The sequence below is a fragment of the Folsomia candida genome, unplaced genomic scaffold (genome assembly GCF_002217175.1).
Source record: "Folsomia candida strain VU population unplaced genomic scaffold, ASM221717v1 Fcan01_Sc009, whole genome shotgun sequence".
Taxonomy (NCBI): Eukaryota; Metazoa; Arthropoda; class Collembola; order Entomobryomorpha; family Isotomidae; genus Folsomia; species Folsomia candida.
This window is the reverse complement of record NW_019091201.1, coordinates 5,385,917-5,408,049: the sequence shown is the minus strand read 5'-3', so window position 1 is coordinate 5,408,049 and position 22,133 is coordinate 5,385,917. Positions and strand designations below refer to the sequence as shown.

At 36.2% G+C, this 22,133-nt stretch overlaps 3 protein-coding genes and 1 long non-coding RNA gene across 7 annotated transcripts in view; all 4 read right to left on the bottom strand.

Moving 5' to 3' along the window:
• Positions 1-5,567, bottom strand: part of LOC110853911 (dual specificity protein phosphatase Mpk3) — a 43,916-nt gene extending 38,349 nt beyond the window's left edge. The window contains exons 1-3 of one of the 2 annotated variants that reach the window (XM_022102265.2): positions 4,427-5,567; positions 4,106-4,365; positions 3,444-3,694 (exon numbers count right to left, since the gene is read on the bottom strand). In XM_022102265.2, the coding sequence (XP_021957957.1) occupies positions 3,444-3,694; positions 4,106-4,365; positions 4,427-4,746 (831 nt within the window). In that variant the 5' untranslated portion in view covers positions 4,747-5,567. The remainder of the gene's footprint in view (positions 1-3,443; positions 3,695-4,105; positions 4,366-4,426) is intronic. The other variant, XM_022102267.2, reaches the window with a different exon arrangement.
• A 1,550-nt stretch (positions 5,568-7,117) lies between these two features.
• Positions 7,118-9,223, bottom strand: LOC118436604. The gene is made up of 2 exons (XR_004835584.1): positions 7,970-9,223; positions 7,118-7,514 (listed from the first exon to the last, which is right to left on the bottom strand). It is a non-coding gene; the product is annotated as an uncharacterized LOC118436604 (long non-coding RNA).
• An 881-nt stretch (positions 9,224-10,104) lies between these two features.
• Positions 10,105-12,083, bottom strand: LOC110853969. The gene is made up of 2 exons (XM_022102348.2): positions 10,889-12,083; positions 10,105-10,807 (listed from the first exon to the last, which is right to left on the bottom strand). The coding sequence occupies exons 1-2, from the start codon at positions 11,159-11,161 to the stop codon at positions 10,712-10,714; spliced, it is 369 nt and encodes a 122-aa protein (XP_021958040.1). The 5' UTR covers positions 11,162-12,083; the 3' UTR covers positions 10,105-10,711.
• Positions 12,084-13,025: 942 nt separating this feature from the next.
• Positions 13,026-19,955, bottom strand: LOC110854203 (G-protein coupled receptor Mth2). 3 transcript variants are annotated; one of them, XM_022102607.2, is made up of 10 exons: positions 19,633-19,955; positions 19,246-19,563; positions 17,234-17,545; positions 16,970-17,008; positions 16,380-16,560; positions 15,392-15,705; positions 14,950-15,072; positions 14,432-14,638; positions 13,791-14,005; positions 13,026-13,292 (listed from the first exon to the last, which is right to left on the bottom strand). In XM_022102607.2, the coding sequence occupies exons 1-10, from the start codon at positions 19,842-19,844 to the stop codon at positions 13,069-13,071; spliced, it is 2,145 nt and encodes a 714-aa protein (XP_021958299.2). In that variant the 5' UTR covers positions 19,845-19,955; the 3' UTR covers positions 13,026-13,068. The 3 variants fall into 3 exon arrangements, with proteins under 3 accessions (XP_021958299.2, XP_021958300.2, XP_021958301.2); XM_022102608.2 differs by having other exon boundaries at positions 16,398-16,560; XM_022102609.2 differs by having other exon boundaries at positions 13,026-13,279; positions 19,633-19,951.
• Between the last annotated feature and the right edge of the window lie 2,178 nt (positions 19,956-22,133).

Genomic DNA, 22,133 nt, shown 5'->3' with positions numbered 1-22,133 from the left:
AGTAGTAAAAAAGACGTAAATTTATCCCAGTCTGATTGACTAGAAGATGAATTTCAGTACATACGAATCGACAACAAATCCATTAATCTAATCTAATCTTGTTCGGAGAACACTTCACATTTTTCGAGTCATTCATTTCATTTCATTCATTCATTCATTCATTCATCCATTCGTTTACTTTTTATTGTGAAAAGTTGACTCCAAAATTGAACTAATAAGCAACCACGACATGATTTAATTCTGTTTTTTGTGACGTATTTATGTAAATAGACTACGTTTTGCGTGGTATTTTAGTTTAGTAAAAAAAATGGGTAACGAAGTCTGGGAATTATTAAGAGAAAATGAAGTTATGCTCATTAGCAAGGAATCAAAGGGAGGGGAACAAAAATATGAAAAACTTTCTCGGAAAGGGAAATTGGGACAAATTTAATTAAAAAGTTTTCTCCCATGTTTATTTTCCATGAAAGGAAATGGTGAAATTACGATAAAACTGCTGCCTTTGCTTGCTTACTTGCTGGGTCATTGGACGATTTCCTGTTTATCATTATACTTAAGCTGATATTATGTATAATAAAATAATGTGTACGTTTTTAGGTAAAGTAGGAATTATATATACCATGAAGAAGGCCTGTCATTACGTAAATATTGTGTTTAGGTAAAGCAGGAATACTATTGGGGGGGGATGTTCATAAATTATGTCGGGGCTGAGGGTAAAGGCTTCGGGTGATAGTCCCATTTGCCCCACATGTTAAAGGTGGGTGACAAGGCATACCTCTTCACCTTCATTCATTTGACTAAATTATGATGGTGAATGAAAATGACTGAAGGATTACGCCATTTCAGATGAATGACTGTGAATGAAAGGATTTTTCACTCCTTCTATTTTTCACCATATGCTTAATACTTGTGGCGAAGTAAAAAATGAAGTCGGATGAAGTGAAATGAAATGAATTTGAATGAAATTTTTCAGTCAGAAATCCGGATGACTGATTTTTGAAAGAAAACTAAATTTTTGAACAAGTTGAGGGTCTGAAAAATCGGAATTTTTTTGCCTGACATAATTTATGCACGTTCCCTAAGCCCTGACATTACATACGTAAATATTGTATTTAGGTAAAGCAGGAATACTTAAAATAAATTATGTGGGGCACCAAGAACATTTGAAACTTTGAGCCTTGTAAATTAAACAATCGATCGATCCTACTTATTTAACAACAAAACATTCAATCGAATTTTATAGATTTTTGTGTAGGTATCCGTTTCAAATTAAAATGAGTGTACAGCAATTTAAGCCACGACAAGGACGATGTCAGTCAGTACCTACCTATTTTGGCATTGTGGACTTTTATGACATTCATTACGGGCGAGTAATTCATTTTTAAGTGATTATTTAGCCGGAATCGGACTTGTTTTTTGTTTTTAGAATGAATGGGTGATTACTGAAATCTTTGGAAGTATTTGATTTCAGATGGAGAAGGCAAAAATGCATTTTTGAGTGACCAAAATATGTAAATGAGTGATTCCTGCATTTAAAAAATTTGATTTCGCAGTAGCTTGTGACGAAAAAATGGCATTTTTGCAACCAAAATTATGGAAATGGGTGATTCCTGCATTTAAAAAACCTATCAGTACAGCTTTGCTTAGCCCGAACCAGGATTAGTAAACCCATGTTTCTCAGTATATTTAACTTCATATTATTTCATGAGAAAGCAGTCTGGATCTCTGGTACAAATTTCAGCTTTCTATGTTAATTTCTAAAAATCGATATGGGTCACCCCATAGGGTCGCTCTAGATAAAAATTTTACCAATTTCATGTCATATTCTTCCATTAGGACCCACAAGCAAACTCTCCACCAAATTTCAGCTCGATATGACGATTTTGAAAAATCAGTATGGGCCACCCCCTAGGGTCACTCAAGATGAAAATTTTTCCAACTTGAACTCATTTTTATCTATTAGGAGCCATTAGCAACCTCTGTGCCAAATTTCAGCTTTCTACGACAATTTTGAAATTTTGGTGCGTAATACCCCACCCACTCCGATGGCCCCCACCGGTCCAAAACTTTTCTGATCGAACCCATCTTCGAACTCGGTCGTTGCATTGCCCAGATACATGTCTGTATCAAATTTGGTCCAAATCGGTCAACTCGTTCGAGAGTTATCGAAAGACAGACGGACAGACGGACGGACATGACGATTACATAAGCCCTGGTTCGGGCTAAAAATTGATTTCGTAGTAGCTGAAAAAGCCAAATAATCGCATTTTTGTGCGACCAAAATTATGTAAATGATCCCTGAATCCCTGAATTTTTAAATTTGATTTGGCAGTAACAGTGAAGCAAAATTGCATTTTTATGACCCAAATTATGCCTGTCAATTGGGTGATTCCTGCATTTTTTACAGGAGTTCACATACTTTATGGATGAAGATTACGAAAAAAAATTGTATTTTTGTGCCACCAGAATTATGTAAGTGAAGTAAAAGTAAACATGCAATTACGAGATTTTGTTGGCATTATTATTCTGTATGAAAAGGGGATGGATCGTATCGTGGTATCGTAATCAGTAAGCAGGCAGGTTCAGTAAACAGATAAATAATTACACAAATGGGATAAGTTCGTGGTTGGTTGGATGGTTGATTTTAGGGCTTATTTAACTAAACTCTTTCATCGTAATGGAAATGGGAATGAATGAAAATGAAGGTGACATTAACAAAAATGTAGTAAGCTTAAATAGGAAAAGTAAAGTAAACGGGTGGTGGCGGTGGACAGTGAGCGCGGAAGCTGGAGGGGACAGGGGGGCAATGTCTGTCTGTCCCCCCCCACTATATTACATAAACCCAGCCTTCCCCTCCCCTATCTTACAATTTTTATGTCCCCACGGCTTCCGCGGCCATTAAGTATCAAATAATCCCTGAAAATGAGGCATTTCACGTCAGCTTTCGTAACCACGCAAGTTTACTCATGTTTACGAATACAAACGAAAAACATGCTTTTTATGTATCTTCGTAAGGTTTTGTAAAATTGTAAGCAAAAATTATGTTTGAAATGTTCCTAAATTTTGTCAAAATTTCGTAAATTTACTTGATTACGGAGTTACAAAGGCAACCGTGAAATGCATCAGTGTTACTGCCCCCCATCCCCACGGCTTCCGCCGCCACTGATGGCGGTGGTGGTAGTTTGGTCCTCTCGTAATAACGAAAAGATACTCAAATCAAATACAATTATGTCAGATTAAAGGTTGTGTTGATTTAGTATTTAGTGTACGAAAGAAAAAATAGGAAGGATGGACGACGAGGAGGATGCGATAAGATGAGAACCAAGTATGTAAACATAAAAGATGAATGGATATGCGAAATAATTGCGAAGTTAAATTAAAAAGAATGGATGCGAAATAATTGCTACATAAGTAAAATTAAAAAGGGGTAAAACGACTCTACTTACGGTGTAATAATTACTAAGGTGACTCACATCGTCGGGGTCCAGCCCGATGCAAGAGTCGCAAGCGTCCGGGTCATCCTGGATTTTGAGGGAGGCTAAGCTCCCCAACCCCAAAAGGGGGACTTCCCCCGGCCGATAAGCGGGATCCGGGGAGGGTTCCGCTGACGAAGAGCTGGCCGACGCCGCCAACATTTTCTTGCTCTCGGATGTCTCCACCCATTCGGGGTATTGTTCTCGAAAGGTTGAAAGTCCCCCTGGATAAGAAAAATTGTCAATTTTTTGGGAAATTTTGAGACTAAGAAGGGACGTCTCGCAGCGGATGTGGTCCGATTTTTCAGCAAATTAGTGTGAATCAATGGCAAATTTGGTTAGGATAAAATTTGCAGAAGACGAGTCTCCGAATGGGCACGTTTGGCGCAGATATTTGCATCCGAAGAGGAGAAAACGCGCAGTAAATTTGGAAAGGGTAAAATTTGTCGACTTTCGGAGGCGTTTTCTCCTCTTTGGATGCAAATGTCTCTGCCAAACGTGCCCATTAGGAGATCGTGTCTTTCGCAAATTTCATCCTAACCAAATTTTCCATCGATTCACACTAATTTTTCGTCAAAATCGGACCGCATCCGCTGGGAGACCTCCCTTGCACCATTATTTATTATGTCACTCACCATTAAGCGTCGCAACCGGGCAGCCATTCTGTGCCAATTTTTTCGCAATGAGATGCACCAATTCGGACAATTCTCCATCCCCGACCCCACTTGGAATGGTCCCTCCACAAGAAACATTCTGTTGGAAGCCGTCATACACGACGAAAGTGATCTTGGCATTGGCAATTTTCGCCTTGAGCTCCTTACTCTTCTCGAAAATGTCAATCTTCCCTGCAGCAATTCGCCGGATCATGATGGCTGGAAAGGTGACGTTGAGAGCTCTAAAATCAAAATTATCATCATTAAAATTTGCATAATAATTAAGTATCATTGATAACCCACCCTCGAATATGACACTCTTGAAAATCGACAGGATTCTGACAATCCAGAATGACCACTTCGGACGACGTCGCCGCGAAGGAGGCGGGTTCTTCCTCTTCTTCCACGGACATGGCGCGCTCGAACGTGTCCACCGTCGCGGTCGCGGATGAGCCGCGACGACTCCCCTCCATCTCGCCGCCTCCGTCCGTCATATCGTCAGCCGGTGTGGGGACAGAGGACGACGAGTTTGACGATGGTGACGACCTTGACAGTGATTGTCGTCGCAGGATCTCATTCACTAACTGATCCGCGGTCACCACGTCGGGGTGGATGTCTTGCATGACGGCGGTTATGTTGCCTATTTTGCTGAATTTTGGGAACGACGAGGTGACTGGGTTCACTGATAAGTTTGAGGAAGATAAGGTAATAAGATGATGAGGAGAAGAAGGGATGAATGACGATAAGGTAAAGTTGAGGTGTTTCTTGTTGAGGAGAAGATTCTCTCAGTTTAGTTTAATTTAATTATTCATTTAGTAGTTTCACACTTTTAATTGTAGTTGGTTATCTAAATTATCTTATCTCCATTCGAAGATAGGTAAATTATTGGAGATAAATTGGAAAATAAATGTGTATTTTTCTTCTCAGCAAACTTTTGTTATTTACTTTTTGACTTTTGTCGAACTTATTTTCCGCTCAGAAATAAATTAGGTTTTTGATATTATTATTTTCCAAAATACTGTAGATGTTGTTTGTGTAATTGCTCGTAAATTTAAGTAGAATCCGGTTTTAAATGTGTATCTTAAATATTTTGATAATATTTCAAAAATTAGGATTCTTCTTCTTATTTTTAATTTTAAAAAAAGCTGGGTGATTATTTTTCTTCGGAATTTTTTTTCCTGAAGTTGCCTCTTAAAAAAACCACAGTTATTAATACCGAACTAAAGGATGAGATGTTAGTTAAGTTTGCAAAATGAAGAAGAATTTTGCAAATGTATATTTTCGCGAGTGGTGATATTTTGCGTGTGTGTCGTGCTCCGTGTAACTCTGAGCTGTGAGAGAGATAAAGAATAAAAACGCGTTTTAAGTTTTGCTTTTGAGAGCCATGCAGGCAAGCGAAGAGCAGAGATATAAATTTTGTACGGGCAGGAGTAGGCTTGGTAAGCAAGTGAATGGTTCAAGTAAAATGTGTATAAAGCTCCTCGCTTTTTGCCAATAGTGAGTATACAAAGTAAAGTAACCAACAAGTGAATACGAGTTTCTGAATGAAGCAGAAAACCAGAGAGGCAAAAGGACGGCCCAGTTGCGTTCGTAAATCCTCGGATCGTGGTGAAAGTGGGAAAAGGGTTGAGTTTTAGGAGATTTGCAGTGGTTGGGTTTTCTGTGGGTGGGTGGATTTTGATGGAAATTTTTTGGTGAAAATGGGTGATATTTTGGAATGAAATTATGAAATTTTTTGTGAAGATGTGTGATATTTTGGAGTAAAATGGGGAATGAATTTTGAATTTCTTTTAAGGTGTGTGATAGTTAGGAATAAAATGGGAAATGAAATTATGAAGTTTTTCATGAAAATTCTCGCGTGGTGGTGAACATAGGGAAAAGGGTTGAGTTTTAGGAGGTTTAAATTGGTTGGGTTTTGATGGAAATTTTTGTATATGAAAATTTGTGATATTTGGGAATGAAATTTTGACATTTTTTGTGAAGATGTGTGATATTTTGGAATAAAATGGGGAATGAATTATGAATTTCTTTTAAGGTGTGTGATATTTAGGAATAAAATGGGAAATGAAATTATGATTTTTTTTCATGAACATTCTCGCGTGGTGGTGAAAGTGGAGAAAAGGGTTGAGTTTTAGGAGATTTGCAGTGGTTGGGTTTTCTGTGTGTGGGTGGATTTAAATGGGATTTTTTTTATATGAAAATTTGTGATAATATTTAGAAATACAATGGGGAAATGAATTATGAAATTTTTGTTGTTGACTTTTGACGACGATGATGCATTTTTGAAAAAAGAAAAATAAAATTTGTTATTAAGATGAAGAAATTGGAAGGTATGATGAAAATGTGTAAACATTTAAAAATGAAAATGATATAGATATTTTACGAATATAATGAGAAATGAATCATGAAATTTTTGATGATGACTTTTGACGACGATGATGAATCTTAAAAAAATATATAGTTTGCAAACAAAGTGGAAAAAAGTTTTGATAGTTAAGATGAAAATGTGTAGAAATTTAAAAATGAAAATAATATATTTTACGAGTAAAATGGGAAATGAAGTTTTTGACTTTTTTGAGACAAAAGTGCATCTAAAATTTTGACTTTTGTTTGTTTAAGGATTTGTATTTGCGGAAGTATTTTGTTTAGCAAGGAATAAAATGAGACGAGATTTGGCCCTGATGTTGCAGAGAAATTGTTGATTTCTGTCTCACTTTTCTAATATCAGGATTTGCTCTCATCTTGTTTCTTATTGTGCATTTTGGAACGAGATGAAATTTTGTATCATAATGTCAAAATTTAGGATTTGTCCCAATTTTGCGGAATTTGCTCTGATTTGAACAACCTTTTTCTATACGTTTCTATACGTTTTTCTATACGTTTTATTTTGCTGTAATTTTATTTCGACGGTAAAGATGAGATTTTATAATATCGAAATTTTTTACTTGTCTCAATTTTCCATGAATGAATAATATATATTTAAATTTTAGTCTGTTCTTTTTGTAACGATCTTTATTGATAAAAGTTGTTTGTTCGCTACCATTTACTTATTTTGCAAGGAAAGCAACGACTTTGACAAGGTCGACAAGAATTTGTATGCATTGCGACGGTGCATATTTATTTGTGCCTGCTTTCTCTCTCCTTGGGATTGACGAGATAATACGCGCTGCGGTATGATGTAATTTGGAAAAAAGAGAAAGTGAACCGAGGAAAAGTATGTCTTTTTTTCTCTCTCTTTTTTACGGTGAATTAGCAGTTTGTTTGAAATGAATATCGATCAATACATAGACGTATGTCCTCCGAGGGAAGGAATCGATTTAAATTATTTGATGCCACAGTTAGTTTATCACGACCACCACCGCCACCCGGGATTCGGGTGAGGTGAGCTGACCTAGAAGCGAAATAGATACATAATTACTTTTCAAGCAGAATTGCAAGGTTTTGCTTTTTGCAGGCAGTGGCCGCGGAAGGAAGCCGTGGGGACATTATGGGACATTGTCATTGTAGGATGGGGGAGGCAGGGGTTTATATAAAATGGGGAGATGATACGGACATCGAACAAACGTGGGGAGATTGTCCCTCTGTCCGCACCCTTCCGCGGCCACTGCATCATGTTCATGCATTTGAGTAGCATGAATTTTCCCAGTGGCCGCGGAAGCTGTGGGGACACTTATCTTGTAGGATGTGGGGAGGGCCGGGTTTATATAAGATGGGGCGATGATGCCGACATCGAACAAGCGTGGGGACATTATCCGCGGCCACTGTTTGCAAACCCGGGTTGGAATGGAAAGTTGGGTGAAAGTTTGCTTGCCTTGCTTGGCTGTGTTTACTTTCACTCCGTCTCACCTCAAAGGAAGGAGAAGGACGGACGACGACACCATCACGACAAACAAGGAATGACGTCCTATTGTAGTGTGTCGATGACATAAAAATTCATTGAATATTTGATTTGAGTTCTTCCCAGGTTTGGATTTCCGGGGTTGTTAAAGTCACAAAAAGACGAAAATCTGCCAGAAGATAATTTATTGACCTAATGAGCATTTTAAGAAATTAAAATTCATTAGCATTTTATTTTTGGTGTTAAACTCTTACCATTTTAACAAAAAACTTAATGGTGTTACTTTCTCGAGGCAAAAATCGTTTACAAATTTTCAACTTTTGTCAGTTCGAGAGGTTTAAAAGCCGAAAAGAATAATTATTATTTCGTACAGATAAGTTTTGCAGATTAGATTTGATTGAATTTTTTGCAATAACCAATATGAAAATTAGATAATTGTTTTCACGATTTTTTGAAAAATAATGTATTTTGATAGTGATAAAAAGGTAATTTCTGCACAAAACCCGTATTTTCGAGTGATTGTTGCCTTCTCCACGTGAATCCTCGTCTTTTTATGGGTGTAGCAGCCCCGGAAATCCAAACCCTGGGAAGAAAAGGCTCAAAATATTTTACTTATTTTTACGCAGTAATTTTTTTTTGCCCACCTCTGTCTGGTGGTGTGATGCTTTAAGGGTTATGCAATTTTCTTGAAAAACAAAGTCTACCTGGTTATGAAGAATCGTCGTCAAATATAATTGGTCGGGAATAGTAAATGTTGGTTTGTTTGGGTCATTGGCATGCCTGGAATTTCTTACCCCACCAACCCGCAAAGCGGGGAGAACACTTTGAAAAAATACTGAAAATTTTTTTTCAATAGGGACAGATATTAAACTAAAAATTATTAATAATGATAAAAATGAACGATGATGTTGCTCAAATCAGTCAATTTACATTATATCGACCTTACCAAGTTAAAATCATACTTTTTACACATGATAATCATAGAAATCAAATAATTAAACAAGTAATTTCAATATTGACCACCTTCAGTGTAGCAAAAAAATTGGAAAAATGGAATTTTCCCTGTTTTCAAAGAACATTTTGAAAATTAGTGGGGAGAACACTTCCAAATTCATGTAAGAAATTCCAGGCATGGTCATTGGGTTGCTTTTTTGTACAGTTTCTTGGCATGCCATGCCCTTTAAGAGATTCTTATAATTACCCTGCAGCTCACCAATCAATGGCCGCGGAAGCGTGGTGACAGAGGGACAATGTCCCCACGGTTATTCGATGTCTGCATCATCTCCCCATTTTATATAAACCCCTCCCTCCCCCATCCTACAATGTTAATGTCCCCAGGTGTCCCCACGGCTTCCGCGGCCACTGGGAAAATTCAGGCTACTCAAATTTATGAATATGATGCAGTGGCCGCGGAAGCTGGAGGGGACAGAGGGACAATGTCCCTAAAGTTGTTCGATGTCCCCATCATATGCCCATGTTATACAAACCCCTTTCTTTCTATGTCAATTTCCCCAGATGTCCCCACAGCTTCCGCGGTCACTGTCCTCACCTCATAAAGTTTATTGTACTGGAAGACAATATTTTTTATTTTTTAAGGGCAAAACAAAAACTAATACAAGGACGCCACCCCAGTAATTTTCCTTCATTAAAATTGCCTTCTGCGCTTTTTGGCTGAATATTAAAGTTATTAAAGACGACGAATTATTGAAGGAATGGTTTTTCCATTCCATTCGCAATTTCGCGAAAATAATTGTCTATGTGCAAAAAGACTACATATCATGTCCCGTAATCCATAAAATCTGTAATCGATACGCAAAATATGCGGACGTGCAAGGTTTCTTGTGACAATTTTGATTAGACTTTGGAATGGGTGGATATGAAATTAATTATGAATTTGTATCGGCATTTACATATCATAATCTACAGTACGCATCAGTTCAGTCAGACTCAGTGGCCGCGGAAGCGTGGGTATGGACATAGGGACAATGCCCCCACGGGTGTTCGATGTTCAGCATCATCTGCCCATCTTATACAAACCCCTGCCTCCTCCATCCTACAATGTCAATGTCCCCAGATGTCCCCACAGCTTCCGCGGCCACTGTTCAGACTGACATTGTAAAATATTTAATGATTCTGGACGGAATTATGGATAAAGTGAAAGTCAATTTATTTAAGGACAAGCTTTCACTAGGAATTCAATATAATCGATAATTTTACATAGATAAATACTGACATTGACGAGACAACTGTTGAGTGAGTGACTAAATCTTAGCAAAAAAGTAATTAAATATTTAGCTAATTAATATTTACAAGTTAGATAAGTATATTTAATTTGGTATCCTACAATCTTGTCCACTCTTTCTAACTTGCGCCATAGTTAAACAATAACATTGGCGCAGGTTGATTGAATTGGCTATTATCAAAAAAATACTAAATATTTATATGTAGATACGTAAGTATTTTAAGTTAAATTATAATTGGCACCTATGATAAAACCTTGTCCACTCTTTGTATGCTAACTTGCGCCATAGTTATACTACAACATTGGCGCAGGTTGATTGACTATTATCAGAAAAATTATTAAATAATTATTACTAATTAAGGTATTTGTAAGGAAGTTACATAAATTAGGTATACATAATTGGTACGGTAAATAAATAAAACGTGTAACTTGCACCATAGTTAAACTATGTATAACATTGGCGCAAGTTATGGCGTAAGGAATTTGCAAATCTCTACATAAATAATACTTAATACTCCTCGTCATCATAGACGCAATGTGTGCCCGACGAGTGTGGCGTTGATCCCGGGGGACACCGCAGTTCGCTGTCGGTTACACCGCTTGCCTATAAAAATTTGAATATAAAATTTAGAAATATTGGATTTTTATGTTTTCCAAATTTTATTTAATTTTTTGAAAATCTTACCGGCATCGCCCATCTCGACCTTCTCGGCGAATTGTCGTGTTTCATCTCCCACGATGGATCGAGTGAAAGGAGATCTTCGTAATTTTGATGATTTCGCACTCCTCGCCAATTTTCTCCTGGTTCATCATTTCGCCAATTTTCTTCTCCATCATCGACGTAATCTAGTTGTTGATACGCACTCCGGATGTTTCTCGCACTTGCGAAAAATGTGTGCGAAATGAGAACGAAGCAGCAGAACGAAAGGAGGACGCGTTGCGTGGTAAATTGAGACATTTTGTTTGTTTAAATTTTTGCACTAATTTAATTTAATTTCGCAATGTTTTGACAGTTTGATGAACTATTTAGAAGTGTATTTAGTGTATTTAGATTCATAAATATGTAAATATGTTATGTACTTATCGCGTGGTCAACAACGTACTGATTTTGATAACGAGATGTTACACGACTTTTTAAACACAGTATTTATATTTATGTTTTCTTGTTGTCGGGATGTCTTTTGACTTTGTGAGAATGTAGAGTTTACACACTTCCTATTCACGTTTTATACCATGATTCTTGGCTTAATGTGACTTTTGACTCGCGATTCTCGGCATTTTATCAACGACCCATTTTTTCCGAGGAAAGACAACTTGTACAAATGTATGTATAGTGATTTGTCCTGTTACTTATCTAGATATTCAGCATTGAAACCATATTTCAGCCAATTTCTTTCTTTCTGTGTGCGGTTAACTTAATATAATTTGCGACGACCACGCCACATCCTTTCCTTATTCACGGGCACAAAATAATGTCACTTTAAAAAATGTGAGGGTTAATTATGTAAGCTGAGTTGTTCTCAGAAACTGAAAATGATTGACTTTTGGTTGGCGAGGAATCACAATTTAAATACACTTGAGCAAATTCACACGTATGCAAATTCGTGCAAAATCATACGTACGTATGTAAATTTTTGCAATGTTGTGGCTACGTTATGATAACTTGTCCACTTCCAGGAAATTTCTGCTTGTGCTAATTAATTTAGTTAGTTATCAAACTTTAAATAGAATTTATTAATTGGTGATTAATTTAATAATTGGAGTACTTATTAATATATTTATTTATTAATAATTTTCTGGGATTTCCTCCCGCAATGGAGAAGAGACAACTATAACCTTGCACCACAAGATGATCGTTTATGTAGACACCGACGTTTGCATGGCGAGACGATCATCGCCATTGACGATTCATTGGTGTACTTGACGTATAATTAAAATTATATTATAACTTGTGGTCCAATCCAATCCAATCCACCGAGTTTCTTTGCTATGTGCAAAATATCATTGCAAAAAAAGTGCCCATGGTTCCATCATATTGCAAACTTTTTCGCTGAATGTCTAACTTGACGACTTCTTAACCCGTCATTAAACGGGTTCGTGGAAGACAGAGTAGGTCCGCATTTTTCTTGTCAATTGATTCTTACCTCGGGTCTAATTTGATGTTTTATTGCTGGATTGGTGGATTGGATTGATGGTCCACTTTTTTGCGTCAAGTTCGTCTGCATGAATCATATTACTCGTTGCAAAGATACGTTGTAAAGATAATACATTTCCTACGAACGAACGAAACCAAGTGAACCCAGCCCATTTTGGAAAAATGCCACAAATTGTGGATGAGTAGTCATTGTGGTTGAGACGTTAAGACAATAAGAGAGAAGACATGCTTTGGTCCGTGGCTGATGTTTTTGTGTTGTTTATCATTGCAATTATGTGTAGTACGTTCTTTGGTATGAACATTAGTCAGGTATTTTATACCACGGATTAGAAGAACAACAATGTATGCATGTAAATGAGTAATCCTGGGAGTACATGTGCGTACGTAGATGTGTCATGTAAAGATTGATGCCTTGTGTCATTACAGAAACAGCAGATATAATGACGTAGCGGAAGTGATGTATATATCACTGCCCTGGACCTATGATCTTTCGACCTTGAAGGTCAGTTAAGGAAGTTCTTCATACTTTAAAAATGAGATGATAAAACACCATTTAAAATATTTGGTGCGTTCGGGAGTTATTATTCTGACGGAGACGCGGACGGACAGACGGATCGCAGAAAGTATACGCTTCAACTATTTATTTAATAATGAAAACAATGACGTGTTTACGCTTTAAGAAGTCAAAGTTCTTTTATTGCACGGAAAAATCATGACGTGGCGTCTTTGGCGTCATCAATGACGTTGGTACTTGGTTGACCTATTGTGTCGTCATCTTCCTCCTGTCCATCGTTCCGGATGTCGATGTTGAAAGCGTGGACATTTTTCTCGCCCCCTGTCCCGGCGTGGCTGGCGTCGTTTCCGTATTGTCGATCGTGGGTTCTTGAATTTTCAACAATTTTCTGAGTGGTTTGAACACGGCTGAAAAAATATGCTGTAAAAAATCATGCTGCTTTTCTTCCGAAGATGGAATAATTGGGGTATTCATTATCAGTTTGCATATCACAGCATAGATAATTTTGGAAAAAATTATGAATTTTAAAATTATGAAAATTAGATATTTTTTTTAATATGTAAAATTTTTGAATATTGAATTTTTAAATGTTTGTCAGTGAAAGCTTGTCTGAAAATAAATTGATATTCACTTTAAAAATTTTAGAACTAAAAACTACGGTTCAGCCAATATTAATAGTCTGAAAAATTTCTGAAAGGTTTCCTGGCAGGTATTATTTTTCAAAAACCAAATTACCCCTCAGAAAATTTTCTAGATTGAGAATATTAATATTTGCTTAACCGTAGACTTGCAGATGTGTGATTCGCAAATGAATTTGCATGCCAAATTTTTTTTGCAAACTTGCGAATTTTACGTTTTGTTAATGAAATGCGAAATCGTAATGAATACCCTGAATATTTCGGAGGAAACTTTTCTCACTTTTAAAGCACGGATATTTTTCCTCTAATTGCTTCATGGTGCGTCGGTTGCAGCAAAAAATTACAAAAATTGCGATCGCTTGGAGGAACATGGCGCAATCGAGAATCATAATGAACCAAGGGGATTGTTCCCCATTGTTGTAGAACCAGCAGAAAATGGCGTCAAACGACCAGATTGATCCCATCACGAGGAAAAGTTTTAGGAAGAGATGAAACCTTAAGAAATATAATATTTGCACATTTTTGTGCGATTATTTACACATTTTGGTTTGAGCGTACTCACTCACGCTAACCTTCGCAAATTGAGCAAAGCATCATAACTTGTAAAGTTTTGCAGACCATGTTTTTTTGCAAATTTATCCAGCAATTTGGCTGATTTTTTTCACAAATTTACAAATTTCAGGAATTGGGAATGTTTTTAATTCGCAAACGTATCACTTTCCAATGCTTTAGAAATTGCAAATAATTCATGGAAGCCTACTTGCAAAACAAAACTGTTTCTACAGGTTTGCTTTGCGAGATTTGCGAATTCATATTTTGCGAATCCCAAATTTTTTAGCTTTGTAAGTTTGCAAAATGAGTTACGATGCGAAATAAGACGATGTCGTGACGTGAGTATGCTCAATTTTTAAGCATACTTACGAGTATTTGTCGCCTTTGACCCTTTTTGGCATGATATTTTTGCCTTTATCAAAATCGTAAAAAATTTTGAAGGTGGAGACGATGAGGATGATGTTGATGGGGATGATGGTGGACACGATGGAGCAAATGTACTCCCGACGAGCCCAGCTTGCCACGTAACAACTTTTTATTCCGTAATCCGGGACGATAAATTCGGTCCGGAAGTCTCTGTAAAAGTATGTGCAGATTAATTAAGGCAAGGTGATAAGAGGGCATTCAAAATTGGAAGATTTTGAAACATCGGGCTTCGAAATTTTTATAAATCCGGTTCTCGACTTTCACCGGGTTTAAATCGGTTTTAGCCCAAATATAAATGTTTTTAGACAAGTATAATTTACAATAATTATTTTGAGACAAAAATACTTTAGAACAATTAATTCTCCTAGCTCCGAAATAATTTTCATTGTGAAAAATCGATTTTTTAAAACAAAACCCATTTTAAAAACCGAAAAACCCGATTTTTTATGCCTAATACTCGCCTGTAATGAAAGTCGAGGAATACAAAGACAGCCATGAAGAGGAAGGGGACTCCCCACCCGATGAACGAATACAGACGGAATCGTCTCATTTTCTTCGACATTTTCGAAATGGGTCGCATCGATCTAGCAGCCAAATTAAAAAAAAACAGATTAATTCCTGAAAATTATTTTGTCCCCAAAAAATAGAGATCAACGCCGCCGATCGTACGTGCCTCCGCGCGGGCACCGGTGGCATTTTATGCGCCGGCGCCACCGATAAATCTGATTTCCAATTCTTTCAACATACGGACGCCACATCGATGCCGCTGAAAAATTGCTAAAATTTTGGCACCGAGGCCACCGAACAATCACCAAAATTGGCACCGACGCCACAGAAATTCCCCCAATTTATGCCACCACTGTCACCGTTGGTCGGCGTTGACCTCTCCTTAAAAATACCTACCTGAATGTTAACCAGAGGTCAAAATTGACAACGGTAAGCCACGCGAACGTCGTGAGGAAGAAGAAATGCGACAAAATAGCGATCGAAAGGCAGGTCGGGGACCTATTGTCGCCCAAGAGATTCCTCCTCTGCGCCATGTAGTACACCGTCCCATGCGTCACGTAGAAGAAGAAGAGGCTCACGCAGTTCGAGAGGATCGTCAAGCCGTGAATGTTCTGTCGGTCAAAGAGCAAGGCGAGGACGAGGGCGGTGAGAAAGGGGAAAACGGAGGCGACATACATAACCCCGGCGTAAAGGTCGTCCTTCCGTGCGTCCTGAAATTCAAAAGTTCTGATAAGTCTGGCCAGGGTTTCGCTCTGGTTTTAACCCCTGGCCAAAATCGGTTTTAACCAGTTTTGGACAGGGAATTTTGGACGTTCAAAATGTCCAAAAATAGGGAAAAATTGTACAGTTCTTTATTAATGAATTTTTCGGTAATTCGTTGACGTGCATGTAATCTCCCATTAATTTTTGGTTATCCGTTTTGGTGTGAAGTTCGACTTAGAAAATTTCTTAATTCTTCGTAAGACAACGTGTTAAAACAAAAGTTTTTCAAAATTTCTCAAAATGTTAAACATCAAAATGCTCAAAATTAATGAGAGATTACACATCTGTGGATTTTTTTTGCAAAAAAAATCGTTAATAAAGAACTTGTAACATTTTACCCCATTTTCTAAGGTTGGACGATTTTGGACAGTTTTGGACGTCCGAAATTATTTTGGACAGTTTTGGACGCCCTAAATTATTTTGGACAGTTTTGGACGCCCTAAATTATTTTGGACAGTTTTGGACGCCCTAAATTATTTTGGACAGTTTTCGACGTCCAAAATTATTTTGGACAGTTGTGGACGCTTTTGGACGGTGTCCAATCCAAAAGTAATTTTGGATGTACAAAAGAAACACTGATTCTTTGAAATAAATATCTTAATTGTGAAATTTATAAAAATACCACGGTTGTGGGGTTTACTATTTTTGAACTGGAGGAATTGTTCGGGAGGGGTGGACACTTGAGGACGACTTGGTGATCTTCGTCCTTCACGTAGCTCACGTTCCCACCACCTTCGCTCCAGTTGACGAAACCGTCGATGCAATAAAGTTCCGGCGACATTTTGCTCCATCTCCGATTTATGCTGAAATCAATATGGAAAAATATGTACTTTAAGATGTGCGGATAAGCTGAAGAGAGTTATCGTAGAGAGACATGGTTCCATAAGCCATGACTCAGGCTAAAAATGGAAAATTATTCTATATTATTCCAATATTTCTAACTAGATTTTCATACATTCCAAATTTTGCAAATATGTATTTCAGCTTTTTATTCGCAAAAGTATGTAATAGTTAAAATTTAAAATTATGGAAATTTTGATTGAATTTTGAAAAAATAATTTAGCGAAAAAATGCAAGAAAATCGATATTTCTACAATTTTATAAGTATTTTTTAAAATTTAGTATACACAAAATTGGTTCAAATGATCAAACACATTCAAATTCCGTTATAATTTTGTTCACAATAATTTTACTAATAGTAAAATTGCTTACTTGATGTGCATAATGGACCCATCTTTCAGGACACGGAGACTATTGCAAAAAATCGTACATGAAAATTCTTTCATACAAAAAGCTCATTTTCATATAAATTTACAAAATGCAGAGACAATTGCAAAAAAAACAGTGCATGCAAATTTTGTCATACAAAAAGCTCATAAAATTCATACAAATTTTACAAGCAGAGGAAACTATTGCAAAAAACAGTGCATCAAAATGTTTCATAAAAAACTCATAAATTTTTTTTTTAAATCTTACAAAAAAGCGGGATCTGGCGGTTTCGTGGTATTTTTTCGGGGTCTTTTCACCTCCGAAAAAGCCCACTCTTCCCACTTGCAGTTCAACGTGGGTCGAACGTAATGCACTTCCAAGGCCTTTAATTCCTTGGGAGAAAGTCGAGTGTGGACGTCGTCATACAAAAACGGCGTCCACGGCGTGGGCGTCGGCATGCATGTAAAATTCCAGTAAACCAAGACCTCCCCGACCCCGCAACACTTCGGGAGGCAAAGATGACCTGGTCGAGAGCAGTTTAAGGGACAAATTTGAACTTCGATTTCTTCATTGGAAATTCTAAATTTGGGAGAAAAAATTGTAAATTTTTGAAAATTTCGGGAGGTCGTTAAATTAAATTCCTTAAATTCAGAATTTTGAGCGTTAAGGATTGAATTTCTGAGAATGCTGCAGCTAAAAAATGACCAGAATCTAAATACAAATATAAAAATACAGGTTTTTGGAAGAAATTAACTTTCATAAAAACGTTGTATTTTTGGTAAATCGTGAAAACTATGCAGTTTGACAGCGATAAAAAGTTCATTTCTTCAGAAAACCTGTATTTTCGTAAGTCTGCCTACTGTTTTGTCTTTTTGGGGGTGTAACAGCCCCAAAAATCCCAGTCGATTCCGGCGCTTTAATTTGCATTAATGTTTCAGTTGGCATATTTGCAGGCAGCATAAAATTTTTTTTTTGGCCCGGTCGATTTTTTTAATAAAAAATTAAAAAAAATCATATCTGAATAATTTTGCTGGGTTGAAAACGACGAATTCTTTTCGGTTTCTAGACCTTGCCAGTCAAATGATGAAAATTCTTGTACAATTTTTGCTCGGAGAAAGTACCAAGTTTTCAGAAGTTGCAAGGTTTGACACCGAAAAATAATAATCTACAGAGTTGTATATAATTGCTTAAAATGTGACAGATGTATAGGCTAACCCCCGGCTTAATTTAGGTTCAAACGAAATTGTTAAACTAAATTTAATGATAGAAACAGATTTTTTTAGGATTTTAAAAACAGAGATGGAAAAATACTTTGTCAAAATATGTACTATTTCGAGCGGTGGGTTTGGATTTCCGGGGGTGTTACACCCACAAAAAGACGAAAATCCACCCGGTGAAGATAGTAAAAAGTTGAAAATCCAAGTTTTTTTTAAAGAAATTCACTTTTTAACGCTACCAAAATATATTATTTACTGAAAACTTGTAAAAACAATGTATTTCGCATAGTCGATTTTCATACCAGTCATTGCAAAAAAATTAAACCAAATCTAATCTAAATAACTTTTTTTTCGCATAAAATAATAATAAGCCTTTTCGGCTTTAATATGTTAATATTGCTGACAAAAGTGGAAAAAAATTGTAAACGAAGACAAACTAACATAAAATCAACAAGTTTTCTAAAATTTCAAGAGTTTGACACCAAAAATAAAATTCTAATGAATTTTAATTTCTTAAAATGCGACAGGTAGGTGGTCGTCTAATCATAGATTCATTTTTTGTGAGTTTTTCCACCCCTGGAAATCCAAACCCTGGAAGGACGGAGCTCAAAATACTGTACGCATTTAATATTTTGAATATTTTGAAACTCATGAAAATCTATAATTCATTTTATTTAAATAATTTCATTTCACACTCAAAAATCGGAAAAACGGATCTAATAACTTTAGTATAATTAAAAATTCACCAGATTTGTTTTTGGCGTTAAACTCTTACAATCGAACGAAAATACAGGTTTTATTCAGAAATTGACTTTTTATCGGTGCCAAAATACAATGTTTTCGCGATTTAAAAATAAAGTATTTTGACAGCGATGAGAAGCTAATTTCTTCATAAAATCTGCATTTTCATGGGACTGTTGCCTTCTCGACGTAGATTTTCCTCTTTTTGTGGGTGTAACAGCCCTGGAAAGCCAAACCTTGGGAAGGACGGAGTTCAAAATACTGCATATTTTTCGAAAATATTTCGCACATGCACCTCTGTAAATTTGGTTAATTAACTACCTTGAAACGCAAAAGTCTTGTGGGTTGTAGTAAGCATGGTTATATTCCAGGTAACCCTCTGGGGTAAAAAATGGACCGATTTTCCCCCGAAGTTTGACATGTTTTGGAACTGTTGGTGGTTTTTTTGGTCCCTTGGGACGTTCAACTTTTCCAAGTGGTAACAATGACACGTGCCGTGGTGACATGGTCGTCGTAGAAGTTGTGGTGGTGGTGGAGGTACCATTATTTTCACTTCCGGTAATTGCATCTCCATCTCCAAGTTGCATTATTAAGGTGACCGTTTTTTGATGACATTTTAGTGACGACGGATTCATTAAACTTGTAAAAAAAGAAAGTTAATTGCCAAATTTTTGAAATAAAATCCTGTTTTTTGATTAATTTTTTTACCCGAAAGTTGTACTGGCATTGTTGGACATCAAATTTTTCGGAACGAAAAGGAAATTTTCTTCAATTATTGTCGTGACGTTAAAATCTGTATCGTTTTCAGATGAGAATCTCAAATCGGAGTAATCCTTGCAGAGAAATAGGGTCGAAGAGGAGACAGAATTTGTAGAAAAATATAGGGCGAAAAATAGTAGCAGAAAATAGTAGACTCTCATTTTGAGAATTTTTAAAGAAATTTATGATTAGGAAATTTATTAGTGTTTAAATAATCGATTTTTTCATATGAAATTTGTTAATGCTTATTTTCATAGGAAATTTATTAGTGATTAAATATTTGAATTTATTAATAGGAAATTTAGCAAGGCCTAAATAATTGAATTTTTCATAGGAAATTTATTAGTGTTTCAATAGCTTAATTAATTTAATTAAGTTAGTTAGTTTAGTTAATTTTATTTCTGCAAGAATTTTTGCATGGGCGTAAATATTTGCACTGCAAATTTTGCACACGAACGGTATCAATATTTACGCTAATCACTGGATTTTTACTTAGTTTTTTATGCACTTAGCTGGTAAGTTGCAGGGTTAATAATTTTAATGCAATTACATAATGAATAGTTAAGTACGTATTTATGAATCTTGTAGCTGGTGGAACTCAAGTTAGCTTGACATATCTGAAAGCTTTGTCCTTGGTTTTAATACAAATTGAATATATGCAAATTACGACGGATGTTGGTTGGTCGATTACACTTTATTATTTTTACATAAAGCGGACCACATAAAGCGGAAATCTTATACCTTTCCTTAAAAAGAATGTAAGAAGAAGAAATTTGGTTCATTTTATTATGTTATTTTCCAGGGTTTTAAAATTGTTAAGGTTTTTACATGGAATTAATTTCATGCCATTGCATTTCCTACATCGTTAGTGTTGTTTTTTGCGGTTTATGGTTATACATACGCGTGTAACTAACTAGTTTACTGACATTGTGTTATTCTCCGAAAAAGTTGGTATTTCTGAAAAGTTAAAATGTTCAGGAAACTTGCATTTTTTGGTAAAACAAATTGTATCGATTTTTGCATGGAGAAAGATAAATGTAAAAGTTTTTAAAAAATGCAGGAGTTTGACACCGAAAAAATAAATTCTGATGAATTTTAATTGTTACAAATTTGTTAGATTTATTCGAGTGCCAGAATTACTGACATTATTGAAATAAATTGAATGATAGATTTTCTGCTTCTTTAAAAGATGGGTGGCCAAAATACTTTTTGACCACCGTTCTTCCCTGGATTTCTAGGTGTTACATCCACAAAAAAAACAATCGAAAATTTGAGATGCCTAAAAAAATTTAATCAAAATTTTCACAAATATCTTTATTTCATAAAGAATGGTAGCATCCTGCAATTTGCCATCCTTCTCAAAAAGTCATGTAACGCACCATTCCACCACAAGAAAAACAGTTACTTATTGATGTAAGTTAATCAAAAGTCAATGATTTCTCATCCTCATCAACAAATAACAAACAAGTTCTCTTCTCTTAATAAAAACCAACCAAACTTTTATTCGACCTTCCAAACTATGTAACCATCCCGGTAATAAGTAAATCCATAACATAACTTCATTTCAGCAGCAGAATGCGCCTCTTTACGAACGCAACTGGTTCCCCAGTCTGTCCGTATTTTAGCACGAAGCCGGATGTCATACCCCCGAAAGTTCTCTCTCCTCCCCCGTCCATTCATAAGTGCGGCTTTTACACTGCAATGCAATCCATATACCAAGCAACCAGCCTGGCTTTTTCCATATCATAAAACTCCATTCAGAAAATATCTCTGTAAGAAAGACGAATAGAAACATGTTCAAGTGGACGAAAGTCAATCTCTGCAAAAGTTAAGTATGTACATGCAAATTTCGCATATTCATATTGCCAAAAGCTTTTAGCACGATGTAAAGTAAGCAAATCTTCACCTTGCGAAATTGCAAAATCGCACCTTTATTTTCATTCATGCAATGCAAACTATTTACGGAATGGAATGGAATGGACGGACGACTTGAATGAATGAATGAATGAGTGAATGGGGATGCGAATATTATTTGCGAATTTTTTTTTGCATGAACGAGGAGAAGAGTGACAGTACACTGGTACAGACGTACATAGATTTGTTGTGTTGACTGAGGTTTAAGTGATGACATTATTATTTTATTTGGTATTTATTTACGGATGGATGGATGTGACGGTGGTCTGATGGTGGGTTTAAGAAAGACTTAATTTATACAGGGTTCGTATAGTTCAGTTTGTTAATGGTAGTTTTTGCAGGGAAGGTTATGCAAATGCAAATTTGAAATTTCGAAAATTTTTCAATCTTGTAAGATTTTAACTAACTAATTTAAAGATTACAAAGTTTTTTAGAACGGCGTTTAACTTACTCAAATACTAAATTAGCATCTTAATCCACCCGGTTATTTTATAAGCAATGATTTCATTTGACTCAAGAATTTCCTCAGGGTTCGT